This window comes from Siniperca chuatsi, linkage group LG15 (assembly GCF_020085105.1).
Source record: "Siniperca chuatsi isolate FFG_IHB_CAS linkage group LG15, ASM2008510v1, whole genome shotgun sequence".
NCBI classification, from domain to species: Eukaryota; Metazoa; Chordata; class Actinopteri; order Centrarchiformes; family Sinipercidae; genus Siniperca; species Siniperca chuatsi.
The window spans coordinates 26,231,185-26,257,467 of NC_058056.1; the positions used below are offsets into that span (position 1 = coordinate 26,231,185).

General features: G+C 41.6%; 1 protein-coding gene across 2 annotated transcripts in view; it reads left to right on the plus strand.

Moving 5' to 3' along the window:
• Nucleotides 1-9,759: 9,759 nt before the first annotated feature.
• The window catches only part of LOC122862003 (protein jagged-2-like), a 61,353-nt gene continuing 44,829 nt past the window's right edge, over nucleotides 9,760-26,283 (plus strand). For both annotated transcript variants that reach the window (XM_044167148.1, XM_044167149.1), the window contains exons 1-2: nucleotides 9,760-10,110; nucleotides 11,134-11,457. In XM_044167148.1, coding sequence (XP_044023083.1) covers nucleotides 10,042-10,110; nucleotides 11,134-11,457 — 393 coding nt within the window. In that variant the 5' untranslated portion in view covers nucleotides 9,760-10,041. The remainder of the gene's footprint in view (nucleotides 10,111-11,133; nucleotides 11,458-26,283) is intronic.

Below are 26,283 nucleotides of genomic sequence, written 5' to 3' on the forward strand. Positions count from 1 at the left end.
ATGCACAGATGCTGTAGAAAGAAAGAATTTTGAAATCGTTTGCCATTAGATAAATTGAACGTAATCTTGGTAGAATCGATTTTGCAGAATCATGTAATATTGATGTTCTTGCTGGTCTGGCGATAGGGTTGCTACTAGATGTTGCTGCTTGTTATTTTGTGGTATCATTTTGAAAAATTACTTCATTTTAAATATAAGGTTTTGTTACAAAACATAAAAATCACTGCTATTCTGCTCCACTGCACCATTTGCACCGTAAAGAAGGGAAAGTATTTAAGAATATGGTCATTTTCAGCAAATTGTGCCTCTGCTCCATGTGTTTGCTCCTTCCAGTGGTGCTAAAGTCTCAGTTAAGAAACAGTGAATTCACTATTTTCTCTTCATCCCTTGTACATCTTTTAAAACAACGTTCAACCACCATACCAGTATTTTTGTCTTCTTTTCCCCAGATTATCTGCATTCATGTGCTGAGGGAAGAATTGACGGATGAACAAAATTCACGTTATCATTTAAAGCTGACTATGTTTTCTTACTGTTTGTTTTCCTAGTTTGATTTGCTTGATCTGACTACGTAGCTTGTGAGTGTAATGCTTTTCAGCAGCCCGCACTCAAGTTTTCAGATTGTTGCACTAGCACACACAGTAAATGCAGCGCAGAGAGAGACGCAGAGCAGACAGCTTTGCTTCCAGACGCTGATCCACATCTGGGTATGACACGCTCGTCTCAGACTGCCTGATACCTTACCTGACGCAACCTGAGGACTCCTGATCTGTGAACTCCACGTGCCTGCTTCTCCAAACAGCTCACAGCTACTATTTGACCCAGACCTTCACCCCACCCTGTGATGAGCAACAGTGATCTGTCAGAGGGATAGTTGCTGCTTTGGGAATTGAGCATCACATGTTTGAATCCCTGCTGGGAACTTGAGAGTGAATCAGCAACTCTCTCCACTCCCTAAACAACAGCATCATCAACTTCACATATCCTTGATCACTGGCACTGAGTGTGTGAATGTGTGTAATCCTCTTTTTTCCCTCTCTAGAAACTACCCCCTCCTGAGCTGCTCCCGTAAACAAGAATGCATTTTCATTCAAGTTGCTGGGTTATACAAGAATTGAAAAACTAAGACAATCATCCTTCTGAGAAAATGATTCTCCAATGTGCTGTATTGTAGTTGAAAGACCACAAAGGCAAGCTGCGACAAGACTGTCTAAAGTTTACTCTTTTGTCAGATAAGAGCTCTACTCAGTTCTGTTTGCATTCTTCAGGACGGGACTTGTAAACGTTTCTATGGCAGCTCTCTCAGCCCTCAGCCTGTTTGTGTGCTGTTGCACTCAACATTGTGTGCAGAAGCTGCGGGTGAAGGTGAAAGTGATTGTGTTTTGGGGCATATCCCTTCCTGAAAACGCATTAGTCTTTTAGGATTTTCATCAAGATCCTCGAAAAACAGTAGCTCATGAGGAAGGAGATAGAAGTCAGAAAGGGAAATCAGGGGTTTCAGAAAGACAGAAAAGCAAAGATATGAAGACTCTAAAGCCAGATTAGAAAAGAAAACTTAGAAAGTGATATTATTTTACTGGTATGATGAGTCATCAGCAGAGCTTCACTTTCAGAGTTTGAACTGTATGGTTTTTGAGGCTCATCCCTGTAGCGATTTTGTAACATTGGCAGATAAATTTAAGAAAGTGAAAGAGAATTCTAACCTAACAAAGAGACTCCTGTCTTGTGTTTAGAAGTTCTAAGAAGGCCTTTATTTTTCTATGGCTGGTCTAATAGTCATCGACCGTCACGGACTGTCACCATGTTCTGTCTGTTCAGCAAGATATTTTAAACAACTACAAGTTCATTTGACTCAAATCTGTGGAACTGATGTTGCTCAAGTGAAATGATCAGCAACTATGAAAACAACATTTTTATTCTGTTTTGTCAGATAATCAGAGTGGGGCAAGGTTTTTGAATAATAGAAGCTGAATTAGTGCATTCTACCTTTTCAACTATTCTTTACATTTACAAGTGTCTTTTGACCACATAAATTACTGTTAATATATAATTGAACAACATGACAAAGTAAAAAAAGCATCATTCTTTTGTGTTTGGGATCATAACTTTATTATTTTATTATTAATGAAGACAATTTGATTCATTGATTAACTTAATTATGCCTAAGGGAAATTGGTTTGCAGGGTGGGCACAAAAAAAGAGCATAAAAAGAACATAGACAACGAAAACAACATAGACATAGGCCACACGTGCAAAAAGCAAAGTGCTGGCTGCTGGCAGCCCACGTGATAGCTCACCGTTAGAGGTGGGAATGTTTGGGAATGTCACGATTCAATTCAGAATTGATTCTCGATTCAAAACCGATTCTTGATTCAATAAGCAGAAAAGGGCACTATTCTCAGGCCCCTACTCTGGCGCACTGTGTGCCGAACTATTCACTCATGTCCTCGGCCCACTGAATTGTGATATGAAACTTAAATGTTTACAGTCTTCTGCCTAAGTACAATAAAACAAATGTGTAATTTTCTGACCACCGCCGAGCTGTTCTGTCTCCAGCGGAGAACAGCTTCTCTGCTGTAACCCAGTTACCAGTGACACCCATCATTATCCACAACTCTGTACGGTCGCAGGTCCATTGAAATGAAACAAACTATGGACACTCACTTGCCTTCTTTGAAGATGAACCACAGAATTAGGGGTGGTTGATATTGCCCTAAAATAATATCACGATATTTCAGGGTATTTCTGCAATAATGATATTCTTGATGATATGACAAAATCCTGAAAAATATTTGTATTAGTCTACTGAAAAATAATTATATATATATATATATATATATATATTTGAAAGAATATATTTCTGTTTGGTTATGTCTTATTTCACCATTTAATTCTACTTAATTCTCCACCTTTAGTGTGTGTTTTTAATGTGTACTAGTTCCCCCCCTACACACTCTGTCTCCGACTGCACACACACCAGCTTGCCCCGCCTCTTTCTGTTTCTCTCTCCCTGTATCTGCCCGCTCTGTTGACTTTCTTCGTCAGCGGTATGTTTTATAAAGTCGCCCAAAAAACACAACTCGCATTTTGGATTTTTTCACATCATTTTTCACAACAGCAGGTGAGCTGTGTGAGGCTTGTTGTTAATGACGTCGCCTGTCGAAACAATCAAAACCAACGCGGTACTGAATGACGTCGGCACCAACAGGTGCACTTACAAGCTTTTACAAAAAGTCTCTCTCTGTGTTTCTCTGCAGAGCATGTGCGATTGTCAGTAGACCGCACGGGAGGGGTAGAGCCAGGGGAGATCGTCCACTAGTTAATCAATAGCGAATGGCGTCGTTCTCTTGGATGGATAAAAAAATAAAATATTTTAAAATCGGTCGCCAAATATACCTGGGTGGTCCGCCCAAGTAAAGTCTATGTGTGGGAAACACTGAAACCACTTCCACACTACTAAAGTCGCTCCCCGTTTTGGAACTAACTTCTTCATAGACCATAAGAATCATTATTCTTATGTGAATCCCCCCTACACACCACGCAGGGAGAAGAAAACAACACATCAACAAACAGCTGCGATACTATGCTTCACTGACCTGTAGTGCTCATACAAGTACAAGTGACTTCACGATATTACAGCATTAGAAAACATTAATAACTTATATTTAATTGTTGTCTTGTGTAAGTCTTATTAAAAAAACCTAATAACTGGTTGTAATTATGCGTTTGAGTTTTGGTAGTGTGGTGACCCTTTTAATTGCATGTGGATCTCAGATTGTAGCTTTAATTCAGGGATTACCCACTGAGCTTTGACCTCTCAACCTGAGTTACAAAATGAATCCCTTCACATGTAGATGGTGTAAATTCGGAAAAAGTAGATGGAGTTTGAACAGAGTTATTTGGTGATATGCAAGTGAAGCCATCAGATGCAAAATAGAGCCATAAAAAGTGAAGGGGAGTCAAAAATCACTGAGTCCTCCTGTGCAGGTAGGCACACGCTGGGCTGTACTCACCCGTGGAGCTGACTCAGGACTTCAAACACCGACAGAGGGATAAGTCTGAATATTTCATGTCCACTCAGATCGTTAAATACAGTCATCAGAGGCACAATTACTTTAATCACCAGGTGTGATTAATGTGCAGGAATTTGTATCAGTGGGATCGGTGCAGAGACAGACCTGAGCTTGTAAAGTAGTGCAGGACATACACAGAACGGAAGACATGTAGATAGTATAAATCAATCGACAGTAAATATATAGTGCATAACTATATATAGACAGCACGCTTTGGGGTAATGGCAAACAATTTCAAGAGAGACCAAAAGAGAAACCAACATGTTTCAGATTAAATGAGAGCTCTGGATTGACACATTAATAGTCTGAATCCACATTTTTAAATAATGAATAAACCGTAATACTATTTAAAAAAACAACAACATGTCATATCCTTGGAGAAAAGTCTTTGTGGATGGCGGCTGAAGGATTATTTGACGTGGTGCGGTGCTCGTAAACATCAGCATCATATCTACACTGCAGGACATACCAGATCAGTGTGTGTAGACTTCAGCAGGGCTCTTGTTTAGTCTTTGTTCCGCATTAGAGGCCCCAGCAGCGAGATGGGACTTTATCTCCTGCTGAATTTCTTAAACCTTCAAACATTCAGCTGCCGAATATGAAAACAGGGTTTTTTTTTTAGTTGTACTCTTCCATCTCCAGACCAAAAGTCAACATGTACAGTAGGTCTACACATGCTGTACTGTACACAGTGTTATGATCCTTTTCTAAAGGTAATTTGTACCAACGGTGCCGATGTACATTTCCTTTTCACTTAAACAACTTCATTTAGAATATCTTGATTTGTGTGAGGCTGAAACTAAACAGGTACCATTTCAATGAAGCCACCGAGACTGGCAAGCACGCCGCATGGCTCAAAGGATGGCGATGTCGGTTGGTCTGTCACTTGGTTCGTCCACCACTTTGGTCCAGACTGAAATATCTCAACAACCATTTGATGGATTGCCATTATATATGATATAGATATCCATGGTGCCCAGAGGATTAATCCTAATGACTTTGGTGATCCTCTGACTTTTTCTGAAGCGCCATCAGCAGGTCAAAGTTCTCACGTATCCTGTGAAATATCTCAACATCAACTGGATGCACTGACACAGTATTACATTCATGGTCACCAGAGGATGTGTTAATCTGCAATGTTACTGCAACTGTCAGTGGAGTAAATGGTGCAATACTTTCATCTGAAATGTTGTGGAGGAAAAATAGAAGTACTCATTATTTACTCGCATAAAGTACACGTATCTCCAAATTATACTTAAGTACAGTACTCATACAGTTAGACCTGCCTTCATACAAGCATATGCAGGTTTGTCTAATTGTGACATTGTGAAGTGACCATTGATCCACTGCTAATTAACCTCATTACTTCCCCAATTTATCTGTCTGAGCCGTGTTTCCCATACTTCCTTATCACTGCTGGTAAGAGCCATCGTAAAGAGATGAACACAAGACGTTTGTGTCTGTGTGCAGGCATGTGAATGAGTCATATTTACACAAGTATTTGCAAATGACAAAATGTGTGTGTGCGTGCGCGCGCGCATGTGTGCGTGTCTGCACCTGCTTCCCTGGGAGGAAACATCTGCTGCAGGGTGTCAGAGGCCACCTGTCTCTGTCCTACAGGAACACAGCAGCCGCTGCCTGACCAGCCTGCAGAACTGATCTACTGTCTGCACGAGCTAAAGCTGCAGCAGGAAGATCTGTATGAAGAGAAACAGCTGTCTTATTAGACCGTCCCATGGCCCGCGTTCTGAGTGTGGGTTCACCCTGTTTGCTCAAACGAAAGCCTGGTGTGTCGAATATGGAAGCGACAGGAAATCTTCTCTTCATGCTGGAAGTAAAAGATTGAAAGGGCTTTCATGCTTGCTGAAAGGCTTGAAATTGAAACAGAATTGGTCTGAAACATGGCAAAATTGCGAAAAGTATCCTGAAAAACACAACTCACTTGACAGGAAGAAGATTGATGCTGGACAATTATGCAAAACATTTCTGATTAATAGCAACTTATTTGAACATTCATCTCTATTTCAGCCACATTAGCATTGTGGCAATAGGAATGGCAATATCGAACTGTTGGTTCACCACTTTGGTCCAAACTGAAATATCAAAATTGACACCAGATTTTGTACACACATTCATGTTGCCCAGAGGATGAATCTCAGTGACTTTGGTGATCCTCTGACTTTTCATCTAGTGGCCACCATGAGGTTGACATTTGTGGTTTTGAGTGTAATACCTCAACAACTATTGGAGGGACTGGCATGAAATTTGGTACACATTGATGAGGATGAATTGTAATAACTTTGGTGATCCAATGACTTTTCATCTAACGCCATCATCAGGTCAACATTTCACTTTGTCCAATACTTTGATTTATGACTAAAAACCTGCAAAACTAATGATTCTCTCATCAGCCTCGGCTGCACTTTTATTTTGGTGTTAATCGGCAAATGTTAGCATGCTAACATGCTAAACTAAGATGGTGAACATGGTAAACATTAAACCTGCTTAATATCAGCATGTCAGCATTGTCACTGTGAGCATGTTAGCATGCTGACTTTAGCATTTAGTTCAACTGAGCGCCGTGCCTAAGTACAGCCTCACAGAGCCGCTAGCATGACTGTAGACTCCTAGTCATGTTTGAAATGCATTATTCTTACAACATCCGGGAATGGCACCTTCACTATGGTGAAGGCATGGTAAGTGTGTTCCATACCCTCACATTTTTGCCGAAATATGGCTAAATATACACTTTTTGTTGGTCACTACTTCAGTTAGGTGTTTATATTTGTATTTTCTTGTCCAATGTAAGCAAAGACATTTGCATGTGTCAAAGGTAAACAGCTAACTGTGCTAGCAACAAACAGTTGTGAAACAGTTTAGTGAAAATATGAAATGTGTGTTAAGAACATGCCAAGTATATAACAATAAACAGAGTAGACATTATACTGTGGTGTGAGTGGTTTGAAAACGTTCTTGTTGATACTGTTTTTTAAAGAATTTTATGCCTGCATGCCAGGAGATGAGAGGAGAGAGATGGGGAGTGACATGCAGAAATGGTCTCCGGCTGGACTAGAACTGGGAACATTGTGATTTAAGTCCCTTAAAACCCTTCGCTATCAGGGAGCCCCAGACAGCTTCAGACTTTCAGTTTGCTGTGAAACTGGGTCTCCATTGGAAGCCACTGTAATTGTTTTAAATTCAAGCCGACCACTTCTGCTGTCCCCCATGAAGGAAAGATAAAAATATTTCACTGCCAACTTCCAAGCCTACAGGTGTTGAGTGTTTTGAAAGATTGTCATCATGGTTGGTTGTTGGTTCAAGACGAGGCACAAATCGACTTCTCAGGCATCGAAGTTGTACGCTTTACTTGCCCATTTCTACCCTGCCAACGCATCATTATTTTTCGCCACACTGTGTAACGCCACAAAACTTCATTTATTGGTACTGAACGCTGGCCTTGTATGTAAATTATGTTTTGCAGAATTGTGCTATATTAACATAATTGCTTAGAAGAAAAAAATGAATCAGTTGCAATATTGTTATAAAATAATACAACAAAGAGGCTCCAGGCTCTTGGCGCCATTGTGCTGAGCAGCTTACAGGTGTCTTCCAACGGAGTTTAAAAATGTCTGCCAATTCCAGGGAAGCTGCGATAATTTGGATTTCCCAATTTATTTTGCTTGTAGACATTTTCTCTGTTTCTAATAACTTGGACCTTTTATCTTTTAATAAAAAACCTGTTATCTGATTTGAATACATCTCATCAGTTTGCCTTTCAGATTCTGACTGACAGATAGCGGAGGGTTATCGCTAGCGGCTGTTTTTCTGAAACTAGAAATACCTGCACGGATTCACCTCCAGTGTTTTATGTTATTTACTTTTCGTACACTGACAGCTGCAGAGGCACTAAAGAAGGCAGGCACCGCGTTCAAATTAGTTTTTGTTAAGTGGCTTAATGGCAGTTTTTATGGAAGTAAATGTATCTAAAACCAATGTGCTGATCATTGATTTCAGATATACTGTAACAAATAGTACCAGACATCACAGAGAGCGGTTAGTATGAACTGTTGAGTAAAAGTGTTTTAATCAGTTGAGGTGGGATGTAAACACAGAGATGATTGCATTTTCTTCAGAAACTGAATTCATTTTCAGTCAGCGCTGTTGTTTACATCAATATTTAATTTGGAGTCTTGCATTCTTTTCTTTTATCTGCTGGTTTCGTGCCTCTTCGTGCAGCTTCCAGTCTGCCTGAGGACGTGGATAGTAAATTCTCCACCAGTGCATCGTCAGCTGCTTGTGCTCATTATCAACCTTTCTTATGGAAGACACTTTGAAATCAAACACAGGTGTAATTAATAAAGTTAATAAAGGTTGCATTCCATTTAGGTGTTCCAGGTCGAGGCTCTTGCTATTGTGCATGCTGACTTACATAACTGACTGGCACACCTAACTGGAACACAGCCATTATTAATGTTAGCTTTTCTTGCGATTACCTATCAAAGGCTCTACAGTGAGAAAGGTCTGCAAGTCATTTCCCTTCTGCTATCCATCTACTTAATGCTTTCTAGCTTTTCAAATGCTCCGCAGCCGTTGTTTTGGTGTTTGTGTATTAACGTCTTACTTGAAGTCCCCCTGGTTTGTATGTGTAGCCTGTGTTAATACTATTAATGATGTTTTAAATTAGATTTTTAATGTGCAAAGAATTTCGATCATATTGCTTTATTAAGTGGCATAGATGTCACACGCCACCACAGTTTATCTTTTAAGCTTTAAGGGTTTCTGTATTATGTTGTATGCAGAGCTTTAGATTAAAATATCCACCACATTATATTCACTGGTGGAGGAAGCAAAATAGTCCAACCACAGTGGTAATAAATTAAATTATTTCTGATTTTTACTCCAGTAAAAGTAAAAGCGGTCACTGAAGAACAGTGTGCAGTTTTGCTGGTGGATGAAAACTACAGACAGACAGACAGAATGAATTAGAAACACAAAGCAACTACAAGAACAGATACAGACTAGTAGAATAGAAAAATGAAAGCCTCCTAAAAATAGAGACACTCAAACAAGTACAACCACTACCTCAAAACTTTACCGAAGTACAGCATTTGATCGAATGTAGTGGCTTTCCACCTCTGATCGCATTGCTCTTACCACTTGACTGGATCTGGGTGTTGTTGGGCGGTCAGTAGAGGACGCTAAAAGCCGTGTTTCCTCTGCCTGCGGGTCAGTGAGGAGCAGCTCGGGTGTCCTCCATTAAACACAGCATGTACCAAACTCTGCATGTTTTTACTGATTATTTATGGGCCCGATTTATAGCCTAAACTGTGTTTTTGTTTTATTGTGTTAACATGAAATTTCTGAATCACAATTCTGCATGAAACTTGCAACAGAAACATATTTTGACTTGGATTTATTTTGGGAAAACTCTTATTTCAATGTAGAGAGAGACGTATTTTCAATAAAATGCCTTTTTAGGGTGTGAATATCGTAAAAATACCAATACAAGCTCCTGTGGCAGCAAACTTCCATAATAAATCCATCAGCGATCCTCCCCTTACTCCTTCTCCCGCCCCTCTCTCTGATTGGCTCTCCGCTGACAAACGTTCCACCCAGGCGGCCTGTGACTGCCCCACGCAGCTGTCCATCATCTGGGAGCGCCCGGCTCTGGCTTTGGGCAGCAGAGACGCACCGCTGCTCCCCTTCTCCGCTGTTTAGTGCGTCGAGCGGCGGAGGGAAGTGGAGTTCGCGCGTCTTGTTGTGCGTCCGTGGACCAAACAGCAGCAGCAGCAGCGGTGCGCTTTTCCTCCTCCAAAGCAGCAGGCATCCCGGGGAGCAGTCACACCCTGCATGCCTCGGACACCAGCAGGAGGAGGATACTGTTCTCTTCTTCATTATTATTTTGACTGATTGAGACATACATATTTTTCTTTTCCCTGATGGTAACCAACACTCAGCGGCCGGAGACATGTGGAATAATCTGGGGAAACTGTACCGCTTCTCACTAGCGTGTCTTCTCCTGACGCTGTGGGCTGAGGTGAGAACTTTATCTTTCAGATCCATAAAGGGAGATTCTATTTTTAATGGTGGTTTAACTTATCAATCGACTGGAAGTTTGGTTTTGGACGGGGTTAAATTCCAGCTTTAATTGAATTGCCTGCCCGACAATCATGTGATCTCGGAATTACTAAATGTGCGCTTCCTTCGGGAGATAAATGAAGTTTGTAGTTTACAGGCAAATTTTTTTAAAGCATCTGATGTGTCATGAGCTGTGTGTTTGTGTGAGAATACGTAGCTGCTTCCTAGCGATATAAACCTAAACGTTATGACATGGTTTGGTGAAAGTTTTGTATTTATCCATAAAGTTTCATGACCAAAGGATCGGTGCCAATATTGAGTTCGTTAATTAGTGTTTAAAGCTGACTCTTAAAAGCTTGGTTAGTTGAAAATAGTTTGGTGAAATAGCTTCACATGTTTACAGTGCAGCTTCACCTGCATGGACCATTTCCAGCAACAAGTCGCAGAAGGCAGATCGCAGCCATATTTTCAATATTTTAGCTCTTTGATCGATTTGTTTGTCTGTCAGATGTTCCCCCTTTTTTTTTTTTTTTTTGAGAGAAATCTGATTTTGACTCAAACTCAGATTCCAGGTCTCGCTAAAACGGACCTTTTGTAGTGTTCAGCTGATATGCAGAGTGAGCTGAATTGGAGTACTAGGTCGTGTTATCCAGCCCTAAAGTTCAACTGTGCCAAAATGTACAGTAGTGTGGGCTGCAGAGTGACTGCACACTGCAAAACACAAGTAGAAGCCTTAAATCTGCTCATGGTGTGAGATCATTGATTAGTGGCATTTTCTTGAACATGCTGTTATTGCCATTTGACACCTAATCCGCAAAACACTCAGATAATCTGCATAGAAATAAATAACCTGTATGTGGCAAAAAAAATGTTGCTTTAGAAGAAAATGAGATGTGAATGACCTTTAAAGACTGAAACATTGTTGCAGTGTAACATCCTGCAGACCTTTTCAGCCCCTCTCACTGTCTTATGTTCTCCTCAGGTGTCTCAGTCCACCGGTTACTTCGAGCTGCAATTGATTTCGGTAGAAAACCCCAAAGGTCAGCTCCTGAACGGCGACTGTTGCGACGCAGAGAAGAGCGCGGCAGAGGGCCACTGCGGCGCGGACGAGTGCGACACCTACATCAGAGTGTGTTTAAAGGAATACCAAACGGAGGTCACGACCAATGGACCGTGCACCTACGGCTCGGAAACTACTAAGGTTATCGGTGGGAATACTTTTCAGTTCAAGGGCGGCCAGAAAACCGGCCAGAACCGGAACAACGACGCCGGGAAGATCATCATTCCCTTCCAGTTCGCGTGGCCGGTAAGTGGATCATAGTGTCACTTTGTGGAGGTGGGGATTCGCCACCTCCACAAAGGGAGTTTTGGTGGTGAATCATGACGCAGCGTTAAATCGGTCAATCCAGCTCGTACAAACTGTAATTTGGCACATTTGGCACAGTTTTGTGTAACAAGTCTCTCTCATTGCTGTCCGAGTCTCATTCTTCACTCTCTGTGTCCATTTGGCAACTTTTGGCGTCTCTATATCACCAAAAATCTCGTGAGGGATCTCACATTCCTTCTTTTGGAGCTTTTGAGTGAATGTTTGTGTGTTTCTGATCAAGCGAAAGTCCTGAGCGCGCATGACGCATGCCTTTTACGCATAGCGGCGGTGCAGTTGTGTATCGGGTTGATGAGTTACCAAACAAGCTGCTGTTTGTGTGGCTTCAGTTACAGTGTGTGGTGGGTGGGCGGGGGGGATGGGAGTGTTTGAAGGGGAAAATCTAAGGATTTCCAAGCCAGTGTTGATTAAGAAGTGGCAGGTAACTTATTATCTAATCTAAACAGAGCAGCGGAGCCAATCAGAACCGGCTCCCCCTCCTTATTTGGAGAGCCAGCGTGGGAAACAGGAACAGTGCTGTTAATCAGAACTTTACCAAAACTTCTTGGCTAAAGGAGCTGCTGTTACACTCAGAGATCTGTATCAGGGAGGTTTAATGGTGAGTGTGACGTCCTGTGAAGGAAATGTCACGGGTTTGAGTCCCACAAGCACTAGCTGAGTGAGCTGTCAAAATAAGAGTCCTCAGACATTGTGGAAAAGAGTAACAGAAATGATGAAAGTTAAAGTTGATCAAGTGTCCATAAATATGCCTTTTGAAGTGTATGGAGAAAAAATTCCTGGTTGTAGCTTCTCTAATTTAATGATTTGTTCTTCTTCTCTGCTTCATATTAAGGCAAATTGAATATTTTGGGTTTTTTAATGGTTGCTCAGATAAAACAGTTTGATAAACAGTGTGAAGACTTGAATTGGACTCTGGGAATGTGTGATGGACATTTGTCTTAAAGATTTGACATTTTATGGACTCAAAATGTAATTGATTAAAAATATCGTGAAAATAATCAGTAGATGCAACCCTAATTTTTGCATACTTGCAACAGCACAACATTTAATCGCTTTTAGAAAACCCAGTGTTTGAAATCATTGAACAAGATGCTCCAAGCTTGCTAAAATAATTGAAAATCATGCGACTCATTTCAGATATACTTGCTGTGAAAAAGCAGAAAACCTGTGTGTGTGTGCATGTCAGATATGTAGCGGGTGCTTTGTGTGCACGGCTGGCTACGTGACCTCTCCATTCATCACTTCCCATGGTCAGCTGTCAGCAGAGGGTAAGATGGAAGTAGTAAGTTGGGGCCCTGCGGGCGGATACGGTTACCACTAAGTTGTGTGTGACACAGGCGGTGGATATCAGTGTCACCAACTACTCAAACAAGTGAAGATCCCTGGTCAATCTGGGCCGGGGGATGCCTTTACCTCGCCGCCTCTCAGGTTCACGCTCTATCTGTTATTGGGTCATTGTCTCACTCGGCGTGTGTGGGGTCAGTATTTTCCACTATCTGCCCAGGAGGGGGTGGAGGAGTGTGTGTGTGAGGGCGGCACAAAAGAAGATGGGTATCAGTGTTTAGCAGCTACTTCTGATGAGGCTGTCACGGTTGAGGCAGTTAAAGGCATTTCAAAAATGTCATTACACTTCACATTTTTTAATCAGTTCTCTAGACATCTCATAAAGTTTTCACTGGTTGTTTGAAATGGTTGTTTCATATCTGTGGTGTATACCTCTCTGTGCATTAAAAACCAACACCACTAGTTATGGTCAGTTAATGGATCTTTTAGTCTATGAACTGTCTACAGACTAGTGAGAATTGCCCATCACTAATTCACAGAATCCAAGTTAATGTCTTCAAATGTCTTGTTCTGCCCGACCAACAGTCTCAAACCCAAAGATATTCAATTTACAATGATATAAAACAGAGAAAAGCAGCAAATTCTCACATTTGAGAAGCTGGAACCAGAGAATGTTTGGCATTTTTGCTTGATAAGGACTTTAGTCAACTGAATTGACTAATCATATTGTAATTGTAACATTGTTGTGTCTACTGTGTATATATGACATCTACTGCCTGCCTGTCGATCCTGGAAGAGGGATGGAGGGAAAATCAAGTGTCTGAGGACAGAGGGTGTTGTATAATGCGCAGATTGCAAAGATCTATCAGGCAAATTTATAAATAAAATCGACTTGATGTAATCGACTGATCCTTTTTGCGCAACTTGTAATGATAAAGAGGCTAGTGTAATGTGACGGTGATGAACATTTTGTCAGAGGGTTTTTCTGTTATCATCTTGTGAAAATTGCTTCAAATGTTTGGCTTTCTTCCACTTGTCGGATGGTTTGAAGTAAAGGAAAAGACTCCATCCATGACTGGAATAAATCTGGAGTTCAATATTTTCTTTACAAAGCACAATTGCACTCTTTGCATTAATGAGCTTAGGTTAATTATGTTTCCTCCTCTGTTTGCACGGTGATCGAAAGTCAAGTCTCAACTCAAGGTCCACTTAATAGTTTTTTCAAGAGCTCTCAACCACAGCTCACGGTTTTTCTCTGTGGATATAGTTGGCTCTGTTGTCATGGAGAATGAGAGTGGACTTTGAATCAAGATTTTTATGTCAAACTACAGTTTCCAAGATCAATCCCGTCATCATCTCAACATCAAAGTCCTCTCATCATGTCAACAAAAAATGCTCTTTTTAACTTGAATGAATGAATCGTCTTTTGAGGCTGTAAGCTTCACTTTTTCAAGACGCGATGACAGATGTCTCACTCTCCTCATACTTTACTAGGCCAAACCTTGTCCTTCTCCTACCGCAGACTGTAGTTTGTACTCTGGCGTGCTGCTGGTCACTGACAGAGTGTGTTTGTACGAGGCAGTGGCCTGTAGCCTCTGGTGCTACTATAGTGGACTCCTTCGGTCGGCCCCAGTATCTGGGCCACTGGTCCTGACACGAATTATCTGCTGAAAAAAAAAGAAAAAGAAGGGCATTGTTCTGCCCTCTCCTCTGACGACCATTTCCCCTTCATGTTAACCCCTCTGGCTGTTTGGGTCTTTAGTGACATCTTTTTTCATCAAAGGGACAGGAGGAGGAGGGGGGAGGGATTGACCGATGGAGCGAGGGAAGGAGAGATGATGGGGAAGAGAGAGGAAGCAGCCCCCTTCAAAATTAATAAACACTCCACCCGGCTTCCTTGTGAGGTTTCTGTCACGAGGGAGGTGTATTTTTAGGATGCAGAAACTTAAGATGTCCCCCCTTTTTTTTTTTTTTACAATACTGAGTGGAGCAAAAACAAGCATTTACTTCTTCTCCTCTTCCTCCTCTGCTGCCCCCCTCTCACCCAAACCTTCCCTGTCTCTCCATCTCCATCTCCCTCTCCCTCTCTCCTTATGGGGTATTTTTAGAGCTGCTGTCCTTCCCTCACCCCTCTGTGAGTAAATCAAGGATCAAGGGTTCGTCCTCCTTCAGTTTCATGGCTCGTTTTCTTCCCTCTGCCCCTACTCTTGCCAGAATTTCCTCCTCAGCCTGGCAGATCTGAGAGGACAGAGGTGGAACAGCTGTTGTTTAGAGACCTCCTCCTCCTCCTCAAATAAATGTTTTAGTGAAATAGCATTAGGAAAACAGGCTATGATTACAGGGCGCCCAGCGTAAGATCACCTCACTCGGAGGAGTATCAGTGAGCAATCACAAAGTGCAATGTTGGACGATGGCGAGTCGTCTTCTTCTTCGGTTGTTTTCTCGATGCCGTCACTGCCGGCGGTTGGCTCGTTTGGCTCATTTGCCGAGTGCATCCTTGGCACGCTCGCCTTCCCTTCCAGGAGCTCTTCTCAGTTTGGTGATGCTTTTATGGTTGATTAGTTTTGTGAAAAGAGGAGAAGCGTGCGATGCTCACGCGAATGGAGGTGTAGGGTTGGTGTGGTTGGGTGGGTGTTAGGGAAGCTGAGTGAGAGAAATGATGATGTGGTATATTTGGGGTCCAGGGATGATCCTGCAAAATGTAGAAAGACTAAAATGTCATATTTTTTAGGTTTACAGTTAATAAAATATTTGCATTACTTGCAAGGCTGTCATTGTTATGAACGGTGAGCACCAGATGCTGCAACTAAGTAAAACCCTGATATCCAGTTTATTAAAGTCAGCTCACTAATTCATCTGCTCCTGCTGTTGGTGCTTCTTCACTGATATCTGCAGACAGCTAGCTAGCTAGCTAGCGTTAGCTACCTAACTGATTAGTTTTAGTTTTATTATCAGGTACCTGTATTAATATAATTTTACATTATCCTTTTATGTCATTCTTGTGTGACACACAATGAGAAAGGAGATATGTCACTTCTGGCATCTTTGTTTGGAATTAAATGGAGTCACAATTTGGAAAATGGGTGAAATGGGTTCAATTTATCGCGCAGTGGACGGACACATTTTTGATCCAGATAGGTAGAAGAGTCTATGATCATTTTGGAAATACCTCTAAAACACCAGTAAGTTTAACAGCCTTCTGGATTTTGAAAGATCCCCAAGAATTGATCTTTCAGAAAAACAGTTGATTAACTGTGACTGGAATGTAATGCTTATGTACTGACACAAGAGGCTAGGGGCTTCTTTGAGTTATTTTCCTTTAAGCTGAAATCCATAACTTTCTGTATGTTGTTAGTGCGCAGTGTTTCAAATTATGCTGGAACTGTAACAAAGACGAAGCATCCAGAGTTACAGCTGTGACATCGTCTGTCATTGTTGTTGTGTGCGAACAGCTAGCTAGCTCGCTCAATTAAAATGCATCTGAACGACCAGATAACATCCTCGATAATGAATTACTTGCCAACATCATGTTTACTTCACTTTGTGTGCAGTGGCTCTAGTTTGAACAGACTTCATTGGCACTGTCAGCCAGGAAGGGATTGAACTGCTATACAGAGCAATGAGACTGAAGAGCAGGACATAGTTTTCCTTTTCTTCATGCATACATGACTTTGGAACAGCAGAACTCCAAACGTTTTGTCTCATGAAGCATGGAGGGTAACCTGGAACATGTTTGTCTTTGTAAAATAACAAATTCAGACCACAAAATGTACCCTGCTTCCTCTGCATCCCGTCCCTGTTCTGTGTGTCTTTAATAAGCCTAAAAGCCTGCAGGATGGCCACAGCAGGGCTCTGTTACGTGCTGTGTGCTGGCCGTCAAGGCGGTAGAAAGCTCTCTGCTCGGTTAACTGCGGTCAGGACGGGCCTGCTCATCTTTCCCACGCTGCCGCTGGTTCCATGTCAGCTGACCTGGTTCGGAGGCGTGTAAATATGTGATTAGCTGCTCAGTCTGTCCGGCTGATCGATTGTTGATGCTGCTGGTAGTTTTTGGTTTTATGTGTGACTGTGTCTACAGGGGCAGCTTTGTGTACTTGTATTCATCACGCTGTGGGGACATAAATCTGTTCTCACTGATAAATTATGTGGACATAAAGCAGGTCCCCACAAGGTAAAGGTGTGTGTGTGTTTGTGTGGGAACTGTACATAGGCATCATGTTGATACTTATATGGCATTTACTAGTAGTAAAAATCACATGATGAAAAGTTCAATTCCTCTTCATCCCAACAAATCAAAATCTTATAATTTGCAAAATGTTCCTAAGTATTCAGGAACTCATACTGTGACACATTTTGGTAGCTTTGTTAACGTAATCATGAAAGTTAATTCTTGATCTTGATTCACAAAACAATCTCTGCTAAAGGCCCACTTTCTAGCTTTAACTTGTAGACCTTGAGTTGGGATTGTTTTGTCAAATTGGTTAACTTGTTTTGGCAACTCGTTCATTTATACGGTAACTCTAAGCCACCCTATCTAAATATGAGAATACTGCCAATATGACTATACAGAGAAATTAGAAGTGGCAGTGTCCTTATATACATAAAAAGAGGCAGAGAACACCACAATGTGAGCGGTAGCGTTTCCTCCACGCAGTCCTTTACTCATATCAGGACACCTCAGACTCAGTTATCACGCTTATATCATGACCTCTTAGCTGGTAATGTAGCGTGAAGCATTAACATTGTTGCTATGGTTACCTGTAGTTTATTCTACACTGAGCACTGATTTAGAACTGTGGTTAAACTTGAGCTATGTTTGAGATGTCCTGATATACAGTTTCAATGGACACCTGCCAGCCAAACAAGTATTTTCCGTAGCCATGGTATATTATTGAATTATCACCAAGCCCACTGTGCGTGTGTGTACAGTATGTACAGAACAGTTTCATGCATGTGTGTTTGTTTGCCCATGGAAGTGTGTGTAAGCTTGTGTATGAGTGCATGCACCTGGTACTAATAACCGTCTTGTTATCTCGATTCTGTGCACATTGTGATTTTGGCATTGTGTCATTAAGGATCTCAATGTGCAAATTAGGTAGGTTGAGCTAAAAAAGAGTAATGCTGCTGTATGTATCTACTTCTTTAACTTTGCAGAGGAAGGGGTCGTCTATAGGTTTTTTCTGGGCTTGGTTGACAGCATTAAAGAGGCTGAGTCAGGTGGTCTTTCTGCTTGTTCGGTGCATTGTTTTCTTAAGAATATGGCCAGACTCTACAGATGTCTTACACCTGCTGAGAACCGATCACAGTGCGAGTCAGTCCACCTCCAGATATGGTTTCGCTGATCCGATAGCGTTCCAGTTGCGATGCCTTCTGCATGCATTTACTCCTTGTATTAACTTTTTTTTTCTTTATCCAGATAAGATATCCACTTACAGATTACATGCTAATACCAGGCGTAAATGGAGTCTGTGTGTGTATAGCCAAAATGCATGTGTGTACGTGTGTGTGTGTGTGTGTGTGTGTGTGTGTGTGTGTGTGTGTGTGTTTTAGGTGTGGCAGAAGTAATAAAATGTGAAAATAAATTGTGAGCACTGAGGTGAGCATACACAAACAAACACACACACACACACACACACACACACACACACACACACACACACACACACACAGCTTAATTTCCCACTTGACTCCCAGTAGTTGTTCACAGGGCTAATGGAGCTCAGCTGGACCTGAGAGAGAGACTGAGCGAGAGATGTTGAAAGAGAAGGGAGGTGGGATGGGAAATAGAAAAAGAGAGGTCGAGGTTGTAGATGATCAAACCCTCTATTGTTGCTATATTTGTTTATCTCGTAATATCTCACGTATCCCTTGTTTATCTTGTCCATCTTTCCCTTTTTCTCTCGGAGTACCTACCAGGAGGAAACCCCGTAGCTACATATTTTGTGCGTTAGAAATCATTTGGCTCCTGTGTTCCAGCTTATTTTGCTAGCTTCGAGGGTGTGATCACACCTACAGTTTGCTTTCTTTGGTCCGAAACGGAGTGGGGAAAGATCATTGTGTTGTATTTTTGTGTTTGGCTCACATTGTGAACCAGCTTATGAACCTAAGTCAGAAGTAGAGTTTTGGATTCCCATCATTCACGATGTTAGAGAGATTTGTTAACCATGGCCGGATTTTTATGGTAGTTTCACAAATGAATTCCTGCTTGCCCAATTGGCAGATCTTTTTGCAGTACTTTCAGCTAAGCATGACGGATTTCTTGGTCATTTTTCTTGTTTGGTGTTTATCCCAGTAAAGAGCACGTGAAGTAGTAGCTGGAAATGAATGTCTTCCTGAAATGACTGTCATTCTTTTCATGGACTAATAAACCGAGTTAAAGGCATAAACGCCCAGAGTTCAAGTAGACCGCTGAAAACACGCTGGGTATGAACGCACCCTGACTCATCATTTGGCTTTCCAAAAGTATGCTGAAGAAATCAAGCAGGGCAAATCTGATGGAAATTGTCCCTGACAAGTATTACTACAATGTTCTTCTTCTTCTGTACGTTGCTGCAACATGGATGTCGTGCAGTCTGTTGTAACCGTCCTCTCCAGAGGGTTTGGGTGAAGGTTCAGCAGGGTTTCTCAACACATCTCAGCATCTCTGTTACCCAACCTCCCACTTCATGGAGAGACCCCTATAGCACTCTCACACACTTCTGAATCCACAACATGTCTAAAAGGATTCTGGTTTATTACAACTTGGGTCTTAGTTTTGAAGGTTTGCTTGTCATTTCTATCAGTTATGATAATAGTGTGCATCGTACAAGTTTAGAACTGAGATCTGGGAACACGGTGACAAAGCTTAATAGAAGTAACACGAGCAGTCAGACGTTCAGACAAACCCTTGGTTAGCCTAACTTATTTGTAAGAGAAAACCAATCACAACCCCCAATTACAACATTTCCTGGTTTCCTGGCGACATCTCTTCTGCTGATGAAGTCAGTCAAAAGCTCCAGAACAAGCAAGTAAGTTGACCTTGAGTTGAGATAGTTTAATACACTTTTAGTAAATTGACTGAACTACATGAATAAACTTTTCCTAAATGTTCCTTTCCCATTTAAGTCTTACTAAACACGTTGAGTTTTAGTTTACTGCAGTCATTGTCTTCATCTTTTTCTCTGACCTGATGTGTCTGTATCTCTTTCGCTTTTGTGTTTACACTTAAATGAAGCCTACGTGTGCTCGACTACATGACAACTGTGCAACTCGGCACCCAAACTGCTCTCATGCCTCTTGAAGTTTCTCCTCCCACTGAAGAGTTTAGGTTAAAACAACAATCGGAGCTTTTGTTGCATGCAGCGTCTCTCTCCTTCCACCTCCTCTTGACATTAAAGAGTTTTATTTGTGTTTGCTGTTGGCTGTTTGTGGGCTGTTTATTCGTCACATCTGTGCTCAGGTGGATCAATGATGAAGGAGCCGGTCGGGGTTTTCCCATGGCATGAATATCACTTTCCCGGCGGCGCTGTGGAAACGAGGGCTGCCTTCACCTCTTAGTCACGGCACCTTTCAGCAGGAACAATGACTTTATACCTCAGCTTTTGTGCCCAGATATTGAGTTATCAAGACGAGTGGAGGAAGGGGGAAACAGAGAGCTTGAAGAGGGAGATGGAAACAGAGAGAAACAGAGATAGAGGAGGGCAGCTGTGCTAGGCAAAATGTCAGGAGTAGATTTGAGAGCGTTTACATAAGGCCTCTCTTGTGCTGCTCTCTGGAGTGCAGCATGCTGAATCTGGTATTCACGCCTGCTTCAGGTGTTTGCTTCTCGCTTGACTCAGAGCTCTGAATTTAGAGCTGCATCCAGTTAGTAGACGAGGATAAATAGTCGTTTTTAGGATCCATCTCAGCAACTGATGGTATTCTTGTATCCTCTGCTGGGCCCCCCAGAGTCTCCCATCCACCTCATTTGTAGATCTTCCAGAACTTTTCAGAAACTAGAGCAGTCTAAGAGAATAGAGGGGAACATGTAATAAAATTTCCAGCATCACGGATGGAATGTGAGTCCCACTTGCTTCGTGGTGACATTTCAGTTTTCTTCGCTGAACCCAATATGTCATCTTCCAATCATTTTTTGTGACCTACAGTTAGACATCCTAAGGGGATTTAGGCTAGTTAATTTGATATTATATGAGACAGGGAAAAGCTCCATATCGTCACACTGGAGAAGCTGAAATCATACAAATAACTGCCATTTTTATTTGATAAATTCCGTAAAACAATTAATCATTAAAAAATGTGAATTAGTTTTCTATTTATCAATTAATGAATGAATCAGCTAATTCCGCAATATTTCAGATATCTGGATAACCGAGCTTCTGGCACATTTTTGCACTAAGCATGTCATTTAAATATTCATCAGGCGATTGGTCGTTTTCTTTTGCATATTTGTTTTTGTGCTGTGGTTCCCTCTTAGCTGATGCTTCCTCACACTGTAGGACATTTGCATAAAGTTTAACAGGCTAATCCTCAGACCTACACAACAAAGCTGATTGTGTGTAAGTTTTGTGGGGACATAACAGTGTCCCCAAAGGTGTCCTTCCACCTTTACTACAGTCAATATTAGGGCAAAAACTCAAGGAACAGATTATTCATTCAAATGAATGTGCACACAACACACGTAGCCTAATCCTCAACTATGTTGTAGATTAGATGTTCCGTTCATCCGCGGTGCCTTTGCTGCTTCATTTGAGTCGCAAGCTAGCGCTACTGTAAGGCAGTTACAATTCACAGTGACCGCAAACAGCCTTACCTTCTATGGTGGTGAATCCAAAGTGATTTCACACACTACTTCGCAGACGGTTGGCGTCATGATTATCTGTTCAGCACGGCTCCCTAGTTTTCTCCACTTTGCATTAACAAAAAAAACAACGATTGTCTCGTTTGCTGATAGGGCAACAGGGCATGCAGTGGGTCATACGGCTAGTGGCCATTAGAAACGCCCCCAGCTCAGGACAAGGAAAGGCCTGTACCACTTATACCTTGGGAATTTTGATTACAGATTACAAATGATTACAGGTTGAATATTCATTTTTTTTCCACGTTCAAACGGTAGTTCAAATCTTTAATAAAAATCGACACCTCTCGTCATTATTCACAAGTCCTCAAGCGGTTTGCTGTTGACATACGCTGTTGTTTTTCTGATGAGGACAGCATCTTTCCACCTGTGATGCTGGTGCCTCCTTCTGTAGCAGGTTTCTGTTCAAAAGACTTCTTCTGCTTTTTGTCTCTTTATAGCTTCATGTCTTCATTTACTCAAGAGCCAACATGCTACCTACCTACACACGTCCATATCATTTCAATCATGAAATGTCAAAGTTGCTTGAGTCACTGTGGACTTTTATGGTCGTGGTTGGTCTGAATTTGTGTCTCTCTCTCTCTGCTCTCCCTCTCTAGTCTTTTCGTCCACTTTACTTTTTTTTTTTTACAGCCTGTTATCGAATCAGTAGCTTCAGCCAAGCATTTGAACTGGTCACAGACACATTCCCAGTATTACACGCGCTACGAGTTTGTAGAAAATCTGTCAGACAGTCCACATTTTGACAACTGTTGTATAAAAGCTTTATACATCCAAAAGACATTTTTCACAGGGATGAGAGGATTTCAGTGATGTTGACATGAGTTAGCTTTTTCTTAGAATTAATGCTCTAATGAGGTGATGTTTTTGTTAAATACTTGCTTGATGTATTGTCATTGTTCAGGTTTTGCTCATACCTTTGGTATCATGTCATTTTCTCTATTTTCAGCCCGATATTTCTCTGTTCTGTTTTTTCTCCTGTCTGACAACCTTGCAGCCCTCCTTTGCGAACTTTCTGTGCCCTGTCACCTTCTTATAAAGCACAGTGCCAGAATCAAATGCATGGAAGCACGTTACCTATTGTTCTGTATGTACCTCCAAGGAGACAATGCATTCAGGAAACAAAGAGCCTCCTCCTTCTTATTGCCTCTGAGTCTAAGATTACGAGTTAGGACATGAGTGAAAAGCGATTGTGGTTGTGATACAAGGTAAAGTAGTAAAGGATAAGCCAGCATCTCTGCTCCTGCCTTGTGGTTGCAATACACAGTATACTGTACTTCATATACACAGTGGTTGAGAGAGTGTAACAGAGCGAGCGCAGCCAGATTCCCAGCGGTAGCATCTGATTACAGACGATTTGACGAGGAGGTAATAAAAACTGAGCACAGTGTTGTACTCAGATTTTATCTCTGCAAGTGCTTTTTTTTGTTTAAGTCCAATATGCAATGTGAATACTCCCTCTGTGAGATAAAACACATCATATTTTGTTTACAAATCTAGAGCAACATCTTTCTGTATATTTAGGACGGACAAAGGCATATTTCTTTTCGAGTATGTCACTGAATCAGAGGACTAACTAATGGATTTAAGGCGGTATTTTCTCCTGATTTACTATAGAAGAAAAATTCTCAGAATTCCTCTGCGTCGCTGGAGGAGCTGGCGTAACCTGGAGCGACAGAAATAGCTTTTCACGCTTTTGGTGTGGGAAAAGTGAATTGGGTCATTTTTCCATTCTGCAGCTCAGTATAAAGACCTGATTAGATTAGCTTTGATTAGATTTGCTGTCTGAACGAGGCCTCCTGGGGGAGGGTTGGTGCAGTGAGGCCTCCTTAGAGAGAAGAGGTGGTGGTGGTGGGTGGTGGGGTGGAGGGGCAGTGGGCTTGTTCTGTTAATAATGTGCTAAATTAACCATCCCAGCTCCTCTCTGCCGGGAGCGACATGTTTTATTCATGTCAATAGACTAACAGGTGTGACGTGACAGGTGTTGCCTCTGCTTTTTCTTTTTCCTCTGATCACGACTCGAGAAAAGTTGTTAATTGGGTCTCAGGCTTTTTCTTTTTTTTTATCATTAACAATTCCCTGCTGCTGTGAATTTTCCAATTAAAGGAACATTCCTCTTGATTTAGGTCCACCTTAAAATGTAAAACTTTGGCTTAAAGTGATGATGCCAGATGTTTTTGATGCTAAGCACACATTGTGGTGTTTTTTTTTACTCTGTTCTCTTGTCAGTCAAGCAGTGTGTTTAATACTGGAACTTCTTACTGTTGAAGTTTGAGTATCTGCAGGTGATGCTCATTTCTTTGTTCTCTTGTTGCTCGCATGTTAGCTAGCCAGTTCTTCTTCTGTTTATTACAAGCAAACCAAATTTCTTGGTCGCTCTTTCATGGGAAAGACAACACCTGCGACTGGAGGCTTTAAAATATTGATATTGGCAGAATCACTGCGGGTTATTCATCAATGACAAATACACATACTGTTATACAAATAATGTTTAACTGTTCAATTATATGATAATTAGATATCTCTATACCAGCTCCAAACTAAGACCTTGAGAGTGTGTTTTTCTTAGAAAAATAAAAAGCCACTGTTCACTACCTGCTCAGCAGCAGACAGCAGACAGACGCAGTTAGAGTCTAGCGGGTGAACGTAGTGGAGCATTTAGCAGCTAAAGAGCCAGATGTTTCCCTCAGGAGTTGGTGGAGACCAAAAACAGAGCTAAAAGAGAGAGAATATCAATCAGGTGGACACAAACACGACTCCAAATGAATGCTAATGTTAATCTGCCGATTATTTTCTCGACTAATCATCAGGTCTACGAAACATGATACATTTTTTTCCCAGAGTTTAAAGTGACGACATCAAAGGTCTTGTTTTGTCTGACCAGCAATGGTACTAATACGAACTAAGTAAAAAAAAACAAACCCAAAATACTGCACATTATAGGCCAGAAACTAGGCTCCAAAGTCAAATATAAAGCCTTGAGTTTTTCACAGAGAGTAAATCAAGAAAGGAAGTGAAAGTGACTTAGAGATAATCCTGAAACTATGTAGTAGTAGCAGCACTGAAGAATAAATCTTATTAGCATGTATAAAAAACAAAATTCATAGCATGTGGAGCAGCTCCAGACTGTACAGTATATTCTCAGTAGAGTTGTGTGTTGCTGGCGGCTGTTCCTGCCACGTGGAAGCAGTAATTTATTCATTGAACAGGTGAAGGCGGTGAGGAGTGGGCTGGTTTCTCCTCGCCTAATGAAAACTCAAAACCCTCTGACTCCTGTAAATTGGTTAGGAGGTGTCAAGTGTCTCCCAACACGTCCCCCCCCCCCTCCCACCATAACCCCCACACACACACACACACACACACACACACACACACACACACAGTCGACTCATAAGGTTGTCTCACTGCAGACAGCAGGGACGTGACACTTTGATCCTCCACCTCCTGTCCTTCAAGGACACACATACTGCACACAAACATACACTTCAGTTCAGACACACACACACACACACACACACACACACACACACACACACACACAGTACACTCATGTCAGGCTCCTGTGAGGCCATGGGACAGCCCCATCTGTCTGGGAGCCAGTGGCTGTGACATTTAAATTGATTACAAAGGGAAAGATTGATTATGATAATGTCCACTTCTTTTCACTCATTACAGAGTTATGGCTGCTCACTGGGCTCATAAATCACTGCTGTGTCATCTCCAACTGATGGAGAGGAGCCTCAGTCAGGAGGCCGGTGGTGTCGTTTGTGCTGTCATCAAGGTCGTCCTCAGGCTGAGGTCACGATTTTTGGGTTATTAGTGTTTGGAGCAAATATTTGTGTAGTTTTGAGATTCTGTTCTACACCTGACAGACTTTGAGCTAAGGAGTATATGTACTTTTGACATTGCCTTTAATCTTCTCAATCGACCAAATCTCCAGTCCCACCCATTCCTTCAATTCTTGAATTAATATGTACTTAAGTCATGCTGCACCCTGATCACATGACTGGGAACCTTGCTGATGTGTGTTTTAGTTTTATTAAATCATTTCAGCATGTTGGATGTAGAAATATCAGTAGTTGAGTAAAACCTGTGCAAGCACATTGCACAAGTCAGTTTTTCTGACTAAACACTGTAACACTAAAATCAAGTAAAGATGCCAAGTGGTAATACAGGAGCTAGTTAATATTACTATGATGTCTTGTGCTTTATACTGAGAAATGTAGATGAACTGCACTGTAACTGGTAGGAAAATGGTGATTACTGCTTTGTGTTTGTTGCCTCGACACATTTGGTTGAATAGGATCGACAGCACTGTTAGCGTTGTCATCTTTGCAGTGCTGTTCCTGACTGAGCCAGAACCAGTCGATCTAAACTGCTGCAATCCTAATGTCTAACAGTGGAGAATGAAGCTCCTCCACCAGATGGTTGAATTAAATAGTTTAAGCAGTTGCATTTACAGTCCGAAGAGGAAAACTGTCACTGCAGACCAGAGCCACCACAGTGTCCCTATCCCGTCTCATTTGGTGATGTAACTGCTCTGACAGCTTTGGCTGTCTCTCACTTGATGATGGTGTAATATGTTTTTACACTCTCAGAGGGAAAGGATGGTAAAAAATTAGATTGTGAAAATG